This window comes from Acomys minous, assembly GCF_964271855.1.
Source record: "Acomys minous genome assembly, chromosome: 7".
In the NCBI taxonomy this organism is placed as follows: domain Eukaryota; kingdom Metazoa; phylum Chordata; class Mammalia; order Rodentia; family Muridae; genus Acomys; species Acomys minous.
This window is the reverse complement of record NC_140488.1, coordinates 115572114-115588740: the sequence shown is the minus strand read 5'-3', so window position 1 is coordinate 115588740 and position 16627 is coordinate 115572114. Positions and strand designations below refer to the sequence as shown.

The 16627-nt window shown below is 39.8% G+C and overlaps 1 protein-coding gene across 1 annotated transcript; it reads left to right on the top strand.

Moving 5' to 3' along the window:
* The first annotated feature begins 1273 nt into the window (after nucleotides 1-1273).
* FUNDC1 (FUN14 domain containing 1) lies at nucleotides 1274-15374 on the top strand. Its single transcript, XM_084791061.1, has 5 exons — nucleotides 1274-1466; nucleotides 2121-2277; nucleotides 5450-5525; nucleotides 13047-13175; nucleotides 13960-15374. The coding sequence occupies exons 1-5, from the start codon at nucleotides 1439-1441 to the stop codon at nucleotides 14035-14037; spliced, it is 468 nt and encodes a 155-aa protein (XP_084647187.1). The 5' UTR covers nucleotides 1274-1438; the 3' UTR covers nucleotides 14038-15374.
* Nucleotides 15375-16627: the final 1253 nt, after the last annotated feature.

Sequence of the window (16627 nt, the reverse complement as noted above, 5' to 3'; positions counted from 1 at the left end):
GAGAAGTCTCAACTTGGAACCACCCAAAGGATCTAGGAAGTTCTTACAAGGAACTACTCAGAGAACTAGGAAGTTCTACAGGGAGCGATTTAGGCTATTGCATTCTTGCCCGGGGGCTAGGGTGAGTGAGATAAGAATAGATCCTATTGACCTTGCCCTACATATGTTCTTGCTAGTTGGCAATAAAGTGAATCTTGATCAGAAATGTCCTGACTTGATTCGTAATTTCTCTCGTCTTTGTATCCTACTTTCAATCCCCACTCCCTCTTTCAGGTGAACCCTGATTCAATTTTTCCTGTGGCCTGGGACCCGACAGGCTACACAGTGAGGCCATGTGTAAAAACAAACAAGCTTTAATCCCAGTACTGGAGAGGCAGAGGGAGGTGGATCTATGTGACTTCAAGGCCGGTTTAGTCTACATAGGGCCTCCCAATGAATCCAGGGTTATGTGAAGTGTTGTCTGAAAATAACCAAACAAACAGACAAATATACAAGCTAAAGCACTCCTATATTTTCCAGTAACAGGGCACTACAAAAACTTCCTTCTCTTAGTGAGCCTTTGGAAGTTTGAGAACAAAAAAATGTGGCTTGAAACAGGGAATTCTCATATATTTTGCTGGTATAGTGCTTAAAACACATTTTTAAAAACAACAACAACAACAACAACAACAACAACAACAAACTTTTAAAATTTGTCCTGACACTTTTTAAATTGGGTAATGGATCTATTTCAAATTGGAATACAGAAAAAAAAAACCCTGGAGATTTATATCGAATAATCTGATCGAGAGGGTTAAGGACTCTCTTAGGGTTCCTACTAAGAGGAGACTCCAGGGCAGGGGATTTTATTGCTAAGCGACTGTAATAGTGTTCTCACTAAAGAAAGGTCTGAGTTGTTAGATAATCAAGAGATGGGGGCGGGGGGTAATTTTCGTTAAAGCCAACAGGATTCTTGCAACAACTGGAAGCCAAAAGAGGACACCAAATCAGAAAAATAGCTTCAGACAGTTTGACAACAAACTGGTCATCCTTTTCTGTTAACCTGTGCTGCTCCTCCATCCATTCCTTCAGCAAATAAATAAATAAATAAATAAATAAATAAATAAATAAAATTTTAAAATCTCTTTGAAACTGTAGAGGAGGTTGCAGGGGACACACAGGCCACAATGGAGAAGAGCGCCAGACTACATTTCCCATAAGCCCTCGTAGGGCGGGAACCCAACTATTCCGCCCCTAATCCCGAGCTTTGCAGCTGCGCATAAAGTACTGAAGGGTCCGTGCTGGGAAGAGTGGGCGGTGACAAGCCTGTGTGTCTGGAGGAGGAGACTGAGGAAAAGGAGAGACCATAGACTTCCATCTCGGCCTAGAGCGTCCTTTAAAGTGTTGGGGGAAGAGGAGGGCGGGCGGGGACCACCCCGAACTGGCCGCCGGCGGTATCATGGCGTCCCGGAACCCCCCTCCCCAAGGTGAGCAGCCAGGGCCCGAAGTAGTCTCTGGGACGCGGCCCACAGCTCTCGACCTTGTTCCTACGGTGCTTCTCCCTTCCCCTCCTCCAGTGTTTCTGGGGGGGGGGGATGGTCGCTACACAGCCCCTTTGAGAATCCCCCCTCCGAAGCCGACGCTTCCCTTCCCTCTTTGCAGAACTGAATGTGCTCCCCTCACACCTACCAAGGCCATACCCTGCCCTGCCCCCACCTCGAGCCCTTCTCTAACTTGCAACCGTAGAGGGGGTTGGTGGGTTGATCGCTTGGTTGCATTTTAGTCCTGCTCTGATTTCCTCTCTCTGGGTTCCTGGCCTGTCCTTTCATGGGAGGAGCAGCCCCCTCCCCCTTTCCCTTTCCCACGGATGGAAATGTACCGTGCTCTGACCTTATTCTCATTGGGCGGGTGACTGCCCACTGCTGGCCCCTGGCTCCGTGTCCCTATGCCTGACTCTTGAGGCCCTAGGCTCAGGGATTGAGTTAATCACGCTCCTAATCACGTTTCCATCTGGGCATTTTTAGTTGTAGGCCAGACATAACAGCGAGTTGTCCCAGGTTTTACTAAAACAATTTGGGAGACGTTTCTGACTGTAGATTGATTTATTTTATTTTATTTTTTTTCCATTTTGTATTTTAAAGACTATGAAAGTGATGACGAGTCTTATGAAGTGTTGGATTTAACTGAGTATGCGAGAAGACACCACTGGTGGAATCGAGTATTTGGCCACAGTTCGGGACCTATGGTAGAAAAATACTCAGTAGCTACCCAGATTGTGATGGGTGGTGTGACTGGCTGGTGAGAACATCTTTTTCATTACATTTCAGTGAGAACCTGGCTATTGTCCTTTTGGAAACGGGCCAGTGTCCATTCATCTTCAATAGCTCTCCACTGTTAATTCTGGACGAGCACAACTTGGGGGCTTTTTTACATATATGTTTATATTATTACGGCTTTGGGGCTTTTACATGATAGAATTGGTTAGATGAACCTTCAGATGCTCCTTGTTGGATTTTGGTGATTTCCCTCTGTCACAGGCCCACCATTTCCCCCTTTATCCCTCCTTTGATTCATTATTAGTTTTCTAAATTTAGCAAGTTAATTATACGTAAATTGTTACTTGCCATTTAGTGCCAGCAATTAGAAAAAAAACCCATGAGACCCCCTACTGCAGAACTGGCCTCTAGGATTCTCAGCTTTATACATAGAGGCATTAATGCCCAGTAAAGATTATTCATAGTGATGCAGTGGATTCAATTTTCTGTGTGCTTTGAAGATCTGAAGACATTGCTTCTGTGTTAGAATTAATGGACTGATGACTTATATCCTGCAGTAATGAGGAGTACAATAATCAGTAGTTAATGGCCATTACTAGGCAACAATTCAGAGCAGGTGACACGTGATCACACTGGTGTTAGCATGTATTCTAATTCTGTTATTTTTTTGATAAAATATTAGCCAGGTAACAAGGGGCAGAACACAGTTCAACATTTTGAAGAAAGTTGATGGCTTTTTAAAAAAATGACAGTAATCTTTTTTTTCCTTTACATTCTAAGGTAAATTGGCATGAGTAAATGACATGTCTTCATGTGTGCTTTACATGCACCATGATGCCCCCCCATGCCTTCTTATAAATGCCCTTCTATACTTTAAAGCAAACAAGAACCAGCTGTTGTGAAGGTTCCATGGCACATAGGCACAATATTAATACTACTTTATTGAAAAATCATGCAGTTAGAATAGAAATTTCAGAGGATTCACTGTAGGCTGATTACACCTCTTCCCTTATAAGTCAATTCATAATTTGGTGCCAGAGATGATTGGTTAGTGAGAGTTATAGCCAAAAGCCTGATGCCAAAAGATATTTTAAAAATAATTGAGGAATACAATTCTCAGATTGATGCACATTTTCTTCTTGTTGACCAAACCTGGTAAGAAGGCCCATAATTGCAAGGTTTTCTTGAAAAAGCCTAAAGGCAGAGCAGAAGTTAGTAGGGTCATCTTAGTGACTGATGCTTGTACCAGTGGTACACAGCTTGTGGAGCATCCAACCTGGGATATTGTGGAGATGTGACTACTTGCCTTTATTACTGACTCATTTATGAGAAATACATTCTTGATACTAAGAATACATACATATGGATTATCAGTATCAGCCAAGTGTTAAACCCTGGAGCTATGCAATAATTTGTGGCTGGGTATTTGTTTTTTACATTGATCTATTTGTGTAGGGAGCACAGATTGTGTTCCAGTACATATATGGAGGTCAGAGGATAGCTTGTAGTAGAATTCTCTACGGTGTGGGGTTTGGGGATCAAACTCAGGTCTTCAGGCTTGATGGCAAGTGCCTTTACCTGCTCAGCCATCTGTATGGACCTGAGCTGTATAATAGGACACTCATATTACTTTAGATGGCTTGTTTATGTTTTTTGTTTTGTCTCTGTGGAAGCAAATTGAGGGACGTAGCATATGGCAAGCAAGCACTATACCTCTGAGTTGTATTGCCAGTTACATAGTTGCTTTGTTGTAATGATTTGGACTGTAGTGTTGATTCAATAAAGTAACGTCTTAGGATATGACATTGATGTAATGTTGAGGCATAAAAGAGGAACACTTAATAGGCTTGAACCCAACCTAACACTTCAGATCAATTAGAGACATGAAGGGTAGCTTGAGATTGTATTTAGGTGTAGGTTTTTGATCATAAAAAATGAAAACTAGTTTAAGAATAGGCTATTGCTAGTACAACTGGAGGCCCTGAAGACCAATTCTGGTTTGAGAACATGAAGCAAGGTTCTGAAATCCCAACATTACGTTATGAAGTTAATGATGCCCTTAAGAGGAGAAAGCAGGATGCGCAAGATGGCTCAGCATGTAGGCTTGATGCCACGCCACAGGACCCACATGGTGGAGAGAACCAACTCATGTACATTTTGCTTGAACATGTCTGAGTGCGCTCTCTCTCTCTCTCTCTCTCTCTCTCACACACACACACACACACACACTTAACAAAATAATAGAAAAAACCAGATAATGGTTTAGAGATGGGGTGTAGAGAACTTTGAGCTGAAGATGAAGAAGGAAGTCTGAGATGAATGTGAAGTGGCAAATGCAGAATGGTCCCCTCACATAGAGATTGGGACCTCAGTAGCAGTTGCTTTGGCTGTGTTTGTGTCCCTGTGACATGACTCATAATGAATTAAGGGCCTACTATGTTCTGGTATGACCTCATCTTATGTAATTACATCAGCATTGATCTTATTTCCGAGTAAAGTCTCATGAAGGACACTAATTTGGTGGCGACACCAATTCAGTGCACAGGGCTAGGGTTAGAAATCTTTTGCACTATTTGTATCAGGAGTAGTGAAGGGACCGTGAGTCCGCTCAGGAGGTATAGGCTGACACTCCAAAGTTAATGAGACAAAACAAGCTTAATACAGAAAATCAATATGAAATCATAAAGACGGAATGATGCAAAGGACAGGAAAGCTTTTCATAGGCAGAGCTGGGCAGGAATCTGTAGAACAGGGGAAATTAATAGCTCAAGTGAAGATGAGGGTGCATTTGAAATTAATTGGGTTGGAGCTGGTTTGGGTAGAGTGAATGTGGCCACCTTTGACTATATTAAGCCAAACAAATGACTTATTGTGGGAAATTTCAACTTACACAAATGTAGAAGTATAATGAACCCAGGTATGCATGATTGGCTTCAGTAGCTGTTCTTTTTATTTTATTTTTTTTTAAGTCTACCTCTTCTCTCCTTCATTTCCCTGCAAATCTCAGACATTGTAGAGTGAGCATTTTTAATCACCCTGTGTGACTGAAGGGAAGCACAGTGTTTCTGACCAGGCAGAGGACACTATCAAAAGAAATGGGAAGACGTTAAGCTTTATTAGGAAAGCAATAAAATGTAGAAGAAGTTTAGTGCATCACTGATTGTTCTCATCTTTTGTTATTTCTATCATTAAAGGTGTGCAGGATTTTTATTCCAGAAGGTTGGAAAACTTGCGGCAACTGCAGTAGGTGGTGGTTTTCTTCTCCTACAGGTATGTTAGACCCTTATGTACTCACTTCTGCTTATACAGGTAGCCTACGGAAACAGAGACTGTTAACTTTACCCATTTTATTCCTGTTCACTTCAATAGAAGATAGAGTTTGTCTTTTAGGCATTAGTTTATGGAAAAACTGCAATGAGTTCTGAAAGCTTGCATCTGTCTTGAAAGAAAACAAATAATTCTAGATTTTCTAATGTATGCACAGCGTGATGTGATGTCAACTATTAACTATGAATCAGGTGTGGTTGCATCCATCCATCATCCCAGCTACTTGAGAGACTGAGGCAGGAGGACCACAAGTCAAAAGCAAGACATAATCCTCAAAGCAAACCAGACCTGGGGCAGTAGCTCATGGATTATGGTTATGGATGTGTGCAGCCATGTCTGGTTCATAGATCACGCTTTGTATACATTGTAGTTTTTCCACAAACTAATGCCTAGTTATATCAAAAGCTGAGCAACTATTAACATTTTCTGATAGCTTTTTTAAAACTGAAGAGCCAGAGCCAGGGGTGGTGGTAGAGACCTGGAATCCCAGCACTCAGAAGGCTGAGAGGCTAACACAGAAGGATCTACCTAGTTACATACTGAGACTTTTGTGGGGAAAGAAGAGAAAAGAGAGAAGACAGAAAAGAAGAAGCAGAAAGTGGAAAATTAAGTCTAAAAATATCCATAATCCTATCCACAATCCTATTTCCGAGACAGGTGGATTAAAATTTTAATTTTGTTCATCCTCTTTTAGGGATAAAAAATGCTTTGCTATTAGAGAATGTTTATGAGGATATTATCTGCCATTCATGTCTGCTTGGTATGTATTTTCCTCAAAATAGCATTTCCTGAAGAAGATCAAATATAGTAAATCTCAAAATTGAAAATCTCTGGGAATGAATGTTAGCAACTGTTTTAAAGATGCAGAGAATTGTCAGTCATACCAGATTTAAGAAGTGATTGCTGTTTGTACCAACCAAAATCTGACTTTAGTACCTAAGCCGCTGATCCTGTGACTACAGTGTAGTCACCGCAATTGTAAAGAGATGGTATTTATATGATGTAAGTCATTTCCTAGCCAGCTGTTTTAAAGCGATGTTTTTCTATTAATAACAGTATTAGAAATGTTTCATGTGGAAGAGGTAAACTAATGCAATTAATTTCTAAATTTGGTCCTTTGGATGTATGCTAGTATTTATACAGAAGAGGATTTTCTCTAAGCTGATTTTGACTTGCATTTGGATAGAATCAAGGGCATTTCTGTTCGGTGCGAAGGGTACTAGACTGAAGCATTGTATACTAGAACTATTTACAGAATTGAATCATGTGCCTGTTTTAATATATTTTTTGCATGCTAGCCTCTCCTAACCTATTTCAGTCCCTTGAGTAGTCGTTGCTCCAGCCCACATTTTCTCGTTGTTACTTCCTCCTTTTCCAAGCCTGGTATTTTGAAGTCTCGAGGGCAGAAGAAGGGCACAGGTCCTGTCTGCATCAAATCATGTTCACCCACACATATAATTAGCCTTGAAAACACAGTAGGAGGAACCTGAAAGAAAAATTAGAGAAAGAAATGGCTTTAAAGCTAATTGCTTCATATTCTTAGGCCTGATTCCATCTTTCATAACATTTGCTTGTAATTAAAGATAAGTATTAGTTTGGGTTGGGACTTAAAGATTTGCTAGTAACAATATTAAGTGTTTTTCAGTAGATAGTTATCATATTTGCCTTCTTAAAATAGACATTGGAACTGGTCTGAGTACAGTAGTATTTACAGCTAAAGAATCATAGCCAATTACAGATTTCTCCACTACCCCTGTATAACTTTAAGAAAGTTGACAATAAAATATAAGTATTTCAGCCTTTATCAAGAAAAGTTATATATGCCTATAAATAAGGTCTGTTACAGAATAATCCTCTCTTCTTCCTTCTCTGATTAATTTACGCTCCCTTGAAGCAACCACTCTTTCACTTCTCACAGAGCCTCCTTTTCCCTGAGTTGATTGAGCAGGTTTTGCTCTTTCAGTTGTTAGGGGTTCACTATGGGCTTCACATTATGGAATATTCCCTGTGACTTTTTGAGTTATCCTAGTCAATCCCTGCTTTCCCCAGTTCGTACACACCTGAATGCTTGCTATCCCTTCCTCATGTCCTCAGGCCCAATCTTGAGTATTATTTCATAGTTGTGTAAGATTTGTTCCTATGGTTAAGTGACTTTATGTTTCTTTTAAATCAAAATCCATACAATATATTCTGATCGTGGTTTCCTCTCTCCCATCTCCTCCCAAATTATCTCCACCTCCACATCCATCCAACTCCATACTTTCTCTCTTTAGAAACCTAACAGGCAAAAAAAAAAAAAAAAAAAAATCAAACAAACCAGAATAAAAAATAATAAAGAAGTTTCCCTTTTAAAGTAGAAGCACCACCAGAAACACTGGGAAGGCTTAGGCCCTTATTTCTCTCGTGGGACTGTGCTTTAGCTAGCCTCCTCAGTCTTCTGGAGAGGGCTGTCCTAGGCACTTCTGTCCTGCTTGTTTTCTAGGCCTCACACACACACACTGCTTGTCAGGGGATTTCCCTTTCAGTTCCATTCTGGATGTGCTGTGTGCTTTGTCCTGTATCTTCTGTTATCTTGGTTTTTTATTTTCAAGGGACATATCTTCCCATTTTTGTATCTGCAAGTAACTTGTGGAGAAAAGAAGCACGGGTGGTATCATTTTTGAGATTGTGCCTGTCTGAGTTTTTCATTTTCTCTCACATTTGAGTAATAATTCAGCTGGATTTACATATTGCTGCATTGTCTTCCTAATTCAGTGTTGCTGTTAAAAATCTAAAGCAGTTGTAATGCCTGACCATTTGTGTGCAAACTTCCTTCCTCCCACCTCCCAGTAAATGCTTAGAAGTGTGTGTGTGTGTGTGTGTGTGTGTGTGTGTGTGCGCGTGCGCGCGCGCGCTGCTTTGCCACATTCTAGTCCTTGCTGTGGGCCTGTTTTAACCCATTGTGACCCCATTCAATTAACAATTTTATTTTGGTACTAGCTAACAAGTTCCTGCTCTTTGTGCATTCTCAACACTGCCTCGCCACCATAGTTCCTATGATATGGATCTCCTGGACTGGCTGTCTAATTTTCATAGCTTATCTTCCTAATTCTTTAGTTCTGTCTTTTTGGTTTACTTTCTGAGAGATATCTTCAACTTCATATCCTAGCTGTGTTTTTCATTTCTATTTATTTATATCTTTTTTGTTTGGTTGTCTTTTTTGAGACAGGGTTTCTCTGTGTAGCCTTGGCTGTCCTGGACTCGCTTTGTAGACCAGGCTGGCCTCGAACTCACATTGATCCACCTGCCTCTGCCTCCCTAGTGCTGGGATTAAAGGCGTGCGCCACCATCACCCAGCCTTTATTTATATCTTTTATTAACTTGTTAGTACTGAGAATTCAACTCAGTCCTCATGCATACTAGGCAAGCATTCTACCGCTGAACTACAAATAGCGCCAGCCTTTGTGCTTATATTTTTAATTCCATGAGCTATTTATGATTATTTAAAGAGATTCAGGAGACTGTGTTTATATGAAATTGACCTTCCCAAATCCCATTTCTGTCATGAAGTAGTAGAACATTAGCATCTATGGAAAGCGCCTTAACTGCTTGTTCGTAGCCCATGAAGGTAGGGAGAAGTTGTGTGGCCTGATGCCTTCTCTAATTTGAATAGAAGATGAAAGGTTCTTAAAAGTGGCAAGGGCTGAAATTATTTTAATTGCCAGATGCTAGTTTGGAGTAATGTTGGTGAGTGTTGGTTCAAACGGTCTGGCATGCATGAAGTTCTTGGCTTCTACATACTATGTTTATCTACCAGTTTATTTTTCAGTGTTACAGACCACACGGTAGTGATGGCTATTTGTAGTACTAGAGATTGAACCCAGGGCTTCATGCATGCTAGGCAAACCCTGTACCAATGAGCTACATCCCAGACCTTAATAAACCTCTCATTTTGATCTTTCACATTCCTCTGAGACAAGGCCAACATATTAAAACCTTTTGATTGTCAAGTGCTTCTAGTAAGTATACATCTATTGGATTTCTACTATCCCTTTATGAAAGTACCTACAATTTTCCTTCTTGTCATACTATGTGCTTTAGAAAGAAGAGAATCAGTGGGGCTCACACTTGAGGGATAGGAGTGACCTCCCTAAGGGCAAGTATCTACATAAATTATTATTTTTTAAACCTCTAATCAGGGGTAGTGGTATAGTATATATATTCTAGTTATTAGGGAAGCTGAGGCACTTGAACTCAGGGACTGAAGGCTAGCCTAGGCAACACGGTGAGTAAGGCCTTGTCTCAGAAAGGGAGAAAAAAATCTGAAGAGTTGTTTCTTCTGCATTTATTAAATTAAATTAAATTATATCAATATGGACTTAGTTTTTTTATTTCATATTTTGGGTTAAAATCTAAATACCACTTTCTTGCTCAAATTGTTCCAGATTTAGCCATGGGAAGCTCTTTCAGTTGTGTAGTATTCTCTCTGCTCATCAGTGCTCATGTTATTAATTTTTTACTTACATATTTCTTATGTCTGTGTGGTGTATACATGTGTGTAGGCTCACTTGCCCATGTCTGTGTATATGGCGGCTGGAGGTTGATGTGAGGCACCTTCCTCTATCTCTTGCCACCTTACTTTCTGAGATAGAATTTCTCACTGAATGTGGAGCTTGATGTTTCTGCTAGACTGGCTGCCTATTGAGCCCTAGGAACCCACCTGTCTCCACCGCTAATGCTTGCGCTGTATGCCTTTATATCTAGCTTTCATGTCAGTACTAGGGATGAAATTCAGGTTTTCATGCTTATATTGCAGACCCTTTGCCCTCTGAGCCATTTCTCCAGCCTGTCTGCCTACCCTTCTTAATTTATGTCCTTCCTTCCTTCCTTCCTTCTTTTCCTCCCTTGCTTCTTTGCTCCCTCCCTCCTTCCTTCCTTAGTGCTTTTGTTTTTTCTTAGGATATTAGGGGTCAAACACAGGGCCTGTACATACTTAGTTAGGCAAGTGCTTTACCACTGACCAACATCTTCAGCTCTTGTTTTGTTTTAAAGCCTCTCCTTACAGTTTTTGCTTCCCTAATTTTTTTGTGTTTGGTTGGTAACTTTGTTAGGAATTAAACATGCTAGACAAGTGGTCAGCCACTGAACTGCACCCACAGCTCCTTGTCTAAGTGTGACCCTCCCGTTCCTTGCTGGTTTATTTTGGTCTCCTTCCTTCCTCGATGCCTGATGATCCTTGGATGTTCATATTTAAGAACTAGGCACTAAAATTCCATGTAACTCTAAATCCTTGATGGGACTTTCCATTTCAGGAAATCTAACTGGTCTAAGAAAAATTCTCTGAAGACCTGAAATTGGCTTGGGGAGCTTTCCCAGTGGAACAGCAGTTAGATCATTTATGGTTGAAGGTCACAAGCTATCTACACGCTCTCTACCTCCTCACAGCTTTCAAGCAGAAATGAGTCTTTGTCTGAAAGCTTGGTGCTATTTTTAACTTGTAGTTTTTTGTTTATTTGGGTTTTTTTCCCTGTGGTTCTAAGGATTTAACCCAGGATGTCCTATATGCCAGATAAGCACTGTACTACTCAGTTATACCCTCAGCTCCTTATTTTTAATGGAGAAGCTTTTATCTAATTTCATTAAATACTGAAATGCTATAGGAAAGTCAAATATAGTTTAAAAAGTGGTCATCGTTGTTCCATTTCTTCTCCAGTCTGCCGGGGTTGCATTTCTTTTTTCTTTTCTTTCTGTTTTTATTTTATTTTATTTTATTTTTGGTTTTTTTGAGACAGGGTTTCTATGTGTAACAGCCCTGGCTGTCCTGGACTCACTTTGTAGACCAGGCTGGCCTTGAACTCAGAGATCTGCCTGCCTCTGCCGCCTGAGTGCTGAGATTAAAAGCGTGCACCACCACGCCCAGCTACTGGTTTGCATTTCTTGATAGTTATCTAGATAAATTAGATGTGAACAAGACTAAATTAGGTCCTGTATGCTTAGTTCTGAGGAAGCACTTGCCTGTTAGGTTAGGTGTAGTTGAATCTCACTGGGAACAAATAGTCATCCTTGATCACTATACTGCAGCATATTGTTCAGTTCAGGCTGGAAGGCTCATCAGTGGTCATCTCCATGTCAAGTGGAAAGCATCTCACCAGGAAACACAATAGGACCCTTTGGGATAATCTATCCCAGTTACTTTGTTCCAGCATTCTTTGAACCAGGTTGGGTAACACAACTTAAGAGACTTAGTATTTATTCATGGTCTTTATTATCATTCATCCACTATTTCTCATTAATCCTTTTGCATGACCTTATCTATTACTAGGGATACAGAGATTTAAAGTTGGAAGAGATAGATACTGGCAGACAAATTTAATCATGTGGCCAAGCTGGGTGGGTGACCTCCCTCCCCACTCCCCAGTTAAGCCTCATCCCCCACTTTCCTTTTTCCCCCCTTCGTATCATTTGTAGCCACTATTCCCATCTTCTAGCATACCCCATACCTTTGGCCCCCCTTTTCCCTTCCTGATTTCTGTGGTTACTCCAGACTGCATCCTCACATCTGAAGATTTGGAGCTAGGAGTCACAGATGAAAGAGAACATGTGGTGTTCGTCTTTCTGGGTCTGGTTTACCTCATTCAGTATATCATTTTCCAGTTCTGTCGATTTACCTGCAACTTATTTCAGTTTTCTTTACAGCTGAATAGTTTCCCGAAGTATATACATACCACGTTTTCATTACCCATTTGCCAGTTGTCGGACTTTGAGGTTGTTTCCATTTCCTAGCTATTGTCAACAGAGGAGCAGTGAACATGGGTGGCTGAGCAACTGTCTGTGGAGTAGGATGCCAAGGCGTGGTGTAGCTGCTTCATTTGGTAGAGTTATTTTTAGCTTTTTTTTTTTTGAGCATTCTCCACACTGATAAACAAAAGGGCTATTAGTTTGCAGTCCCACCACCATTGAATGGAGGTTCCCTTTTCTCCACATTCTCTTCTTAAATTAAGTAGATTCAGCGCTAGTGAGGTGCTTTATCAGGCTAGTTTAGATTGCCTTAGTGACCTGTCAATTGATTGCCTTCTGACTGCTAGCTAGTTCACATCTGTGTAGTTAAAAGGGACATCTTATTTGTCATATACTTTGGATCATCTGTCTTTTTAGCTGATACCCTATTCTGAAAAATAGCATAAAATCAGTTATAATAGTTATAATACAGCTTTTTTAATCTTTCCCAGCATGTACTATGTTTTTCTTAACCCAGTGTTCATTGCATGTAAGGAGTTAGTTCCTATATTAAATGTCTGCTTTTTCTAACTGGGCCAGAGCACTCCAAGTAGGAGTGGAGACTTAGGTCTCCTTTGTTCAGTGCCTCTTGAATGAGTAAATTGGTGAGTCAATAACAGTTTCTTACTTAGAAGTTCCAGGAATTCCTGGAAATCTAAAAGGCCTTTTACTTCTGGGATAATAGTAATTTTTATTGCATGTTTACAGGTTGCCAGTCACAGTGGCTATGTGCAGATCGACTGGAAGAGAGTTGAGAAAGATGTAAACAAAGCAAAAAGACAGATTAAGAAGCGAGCGAATAAAGCAGCACCTGAAATCAACAATATAATTGAAGAAGTAAGACAATAATCAATTCTGCCTTCTCTGTTTTGGTAATAGGTTTCAGTAGAAAATACGGCTGGGGGTTGCATTGTTTGAATGATGTTTTAGCCAGGTGTGGTAACGCTGCCTATAATCCCACACTTGGAGAGACTGAATCAGGAGGATTGCCATGAATTAGAGACCAGCCTGCTAGCCTGAGCTACAAAATAAAACCTTGTTTCAAGAAAGCAAAACAGACAACAAACAAATAAAAGCAACAAAAGAAAATAGTTGGGAATGTTATTTATCTTGAATTACATAATTAAGAGGTAGTTAAATTTTGTGCATTTTTAATGTTAAAATAAATAGAGTTTACCATATTTAAGTATATAATTCAGAGGCATTATATACATCCGTGCTTCTGTACAACCATTACCACTACCCATTTGCATAACTTAAAAAATAATCTTTTTTTTTTCCAAGACAGGGTTCTTTTGTGTAGCCTTGGCTGTCCTGGACTCACTTTGTAGACCAGGCTGGCCTTGAACTCACAGCTATCCACCTGCCTCTGCCTCCCCAGTGCTGGGATTTAAGGCGTGCACCACCACTCCCAGCTAAAAAATAATCTTTTAAATATTATTTCCCCAAATTTCCCCGCCCCTTAAGCCTCCATTCTCTCTTTGGACTCTCAGTTAAAGTATACATAAGTAGAATTGTGCATCTTTTCCTTTGTTGTCTTATTTCATTCACTGTAATATTTCAAGATTTATCTACTGTGTAGCATAATTAAGAGTATTTTTATTGACACTTTGATTTTCAGGCAACAGAATTTATCAAGCAGAACATTGTGATATCCAGTGGCTTTGTGGGAGGCTTTTTGCTAGGCCTTGCTTCTTAAGAACTTGAAGGCTCTGTCTTAGTGGATCCAACAGTGAGAAGAGAACTGGTGGCAGCAGGGGGATCTTTCAATGACACATGCCACCAGACTCTCCAGAGTAAGGAACAACCAGCTGGACAATTGCAAATGCAACAGCTTAGCATTTTGCCACCTGAAGCTTGACAAGCTAGTATCTGCTGTAAGACAACCATGTGGTGTGTAAACAATAGTATTCTTGAGCAAATCATGGCTTTTCCCATTTTTTAAATTTACATTTGTTTAGAAAGTAGCCTATGATTATCATCACTGGATATATTGGAGACAGAAAAAGCTATTATGTGTACTGTCCAATGAAATATTACCCTGTCTTATTTTAAAAGTTCTTTGTGCTTTACTGTATAGTGCCAATAATTAAAAACTGTCTTATAGCTTCAATATTATGGCTGACTTTTTTTTAAAGATGTGTTTGCAGTAAACTGAAGAGCTATATTACCCCTTTGTGGAAGGCAACAACAGAATTATTATGATATTAAATTCATATTAAACTCTTCTGATGTATCAATCCTTATTTTTCCCTTCTGTTTCTTACTTTGCTAATGTAGTATCTTTACATTAAAGAAGGCTTTTGTAATGAAATACATGCCTAAAACACTTTGTCATCCTCTAATGTCTACAGTTTTTAAAATGTTTCCTTGTGTGTTCTAGTCTTTTGGCATTTGTTTGATTTACTTATACCTGATAGCCTAGATAAAACTAATTTGGGAGTATATTATTAGTTGAGTCATTGATACATTTTATTAAGTTCAAATATATCTCATTTTTTTAATCCCTAAAATTTTTAATTATTGTTTGGCCTCTTTACCAAAAGGTACAGATTGCTTTAAAATACTTAATAATATAATATGAACTTACTGTCCGAAGGACTGTGATTTTCTGTGTAGTCATAAAATTATAGCTTAAATATAATTGCTTCCTTGATTGTGTGATGTAAGCACTAGGTGGCATTGGTAGCAATATGCTGTTCGAACTCTAGGTCAATTTACTTGTTTCTCAGGGCCAGCCTCACACTTGTTCAGAGTGTCCCTTGTATTGTTACTCTTTTCATAGAGGTTTCTAGGTTGGCTCTGGGGAAAGCAGCAGAACAGTATAGATTAGAGTCTTCAGACTGGCAAGATTGCAGCTCTTTAGACTATCTCCCTGTCATAGGAAGCTCCCATAGTATATTCTGTGTATTGTAAATATGTCATTTCATGTTTTTTATATTGGTTACAATCAATGTGAGATTGATTTTTAATTTCTTTTATTCTCATTAGTGCCTCAAATAGAATGCTAAATAAAACTCAGTTTCTTAATATGAAGTGATTGTGCTTACAAATACTTGTTCTTCTTCTTTTGAACTTTTCTCCATTTTAAAATGACTAAGCTTTTCATTGCTATATGATTACAAGGAGCAAATATCTTGACTGTGTTCAGGTCATGTTGGTAGAACCATGAGAACCATGTCCCTACTGCTGAGCCACACACACGGGTGTTCCTGTGCGGCAAGACAGGCTACCTCAAGGAACTCCAGTTTCCTTTCATTTTAAAGATGTTTATAGTGTCTGTTCTTTGGGTGATAATGTTAGAAGAGTAGGGGCAACACAATGTGTCCGCTCTTAAGCTTTCAATTAGAGGCATGGAAATATTCCAGTATGCAGAATTGTATAGGAATATGGGAGCTGTTTGCATGTGATGATGAGTGGAGAGAATTTCCTTTAAGAGTCCAAATATACAGATGAAACCAAGAGTTAGGGATGTTGGTAGACTGCGATAATCCTGGCATATAGGAGGCTGGTGTAGGAGGATCACAGTGGCTGGAGTCCGTACTGGCTTACATAGTAAGCTCCTGTCTCAAGAAACGACAGGCTGTGTTTGATGCTCCTCACCTTTAATCCTTGCATATGGGAGGCAGAGGCAGGCAGATCTCTGAATTCAAGGCCAACTTGGTCTACCTATCGGGTTGTGGGATAGCCAGGGATATGTAATAGAGAGGCCCTGTCTCTAAAAACCAACCCTAACAAAGCAATAGCAACAACAACAAAACACCTAGCCAAAAAGAACACCTTTATCCTACACTTCTAAATCTTTTGAGATATTTGAAAATATTTGTACAGAAATGTAAGTTCATACCAGTATTCCATCTGCCATACCGTCCTTCAGGCTTCTTGTTTCTCTTTTTGGCTATGCTGTCTCTCCCTCTAGGTTGACTATTACCTGAAACAATTATGTTAGTCTCTTGTAGCACATATGGTACTGGCTAAATTTCCCTTGAGAGGTATTTTGTATGTCATGTTCTAGAATAATTCCTGTCTTAGGGGTTGTTTTTCCCCCTTGTTCCTGCGACAGAATAACCAGGCAAAAGGAATTTAAGGAAGGAAAGTTTTATTTTGGCTTTGAGGTCAAGAGTATAATCCAATGGTTCTCAACCTATGGGTTGCAGCCCCCTTGGGGGTTGTACATCCGCTATTTACATTACAATTTATAACAGTATCAAAATTACAGTTATGAAGTAGCAATGGAATCATTTTATGCTTGGGGATCACCACAACATGAGGAACTGCATTAAAGAACA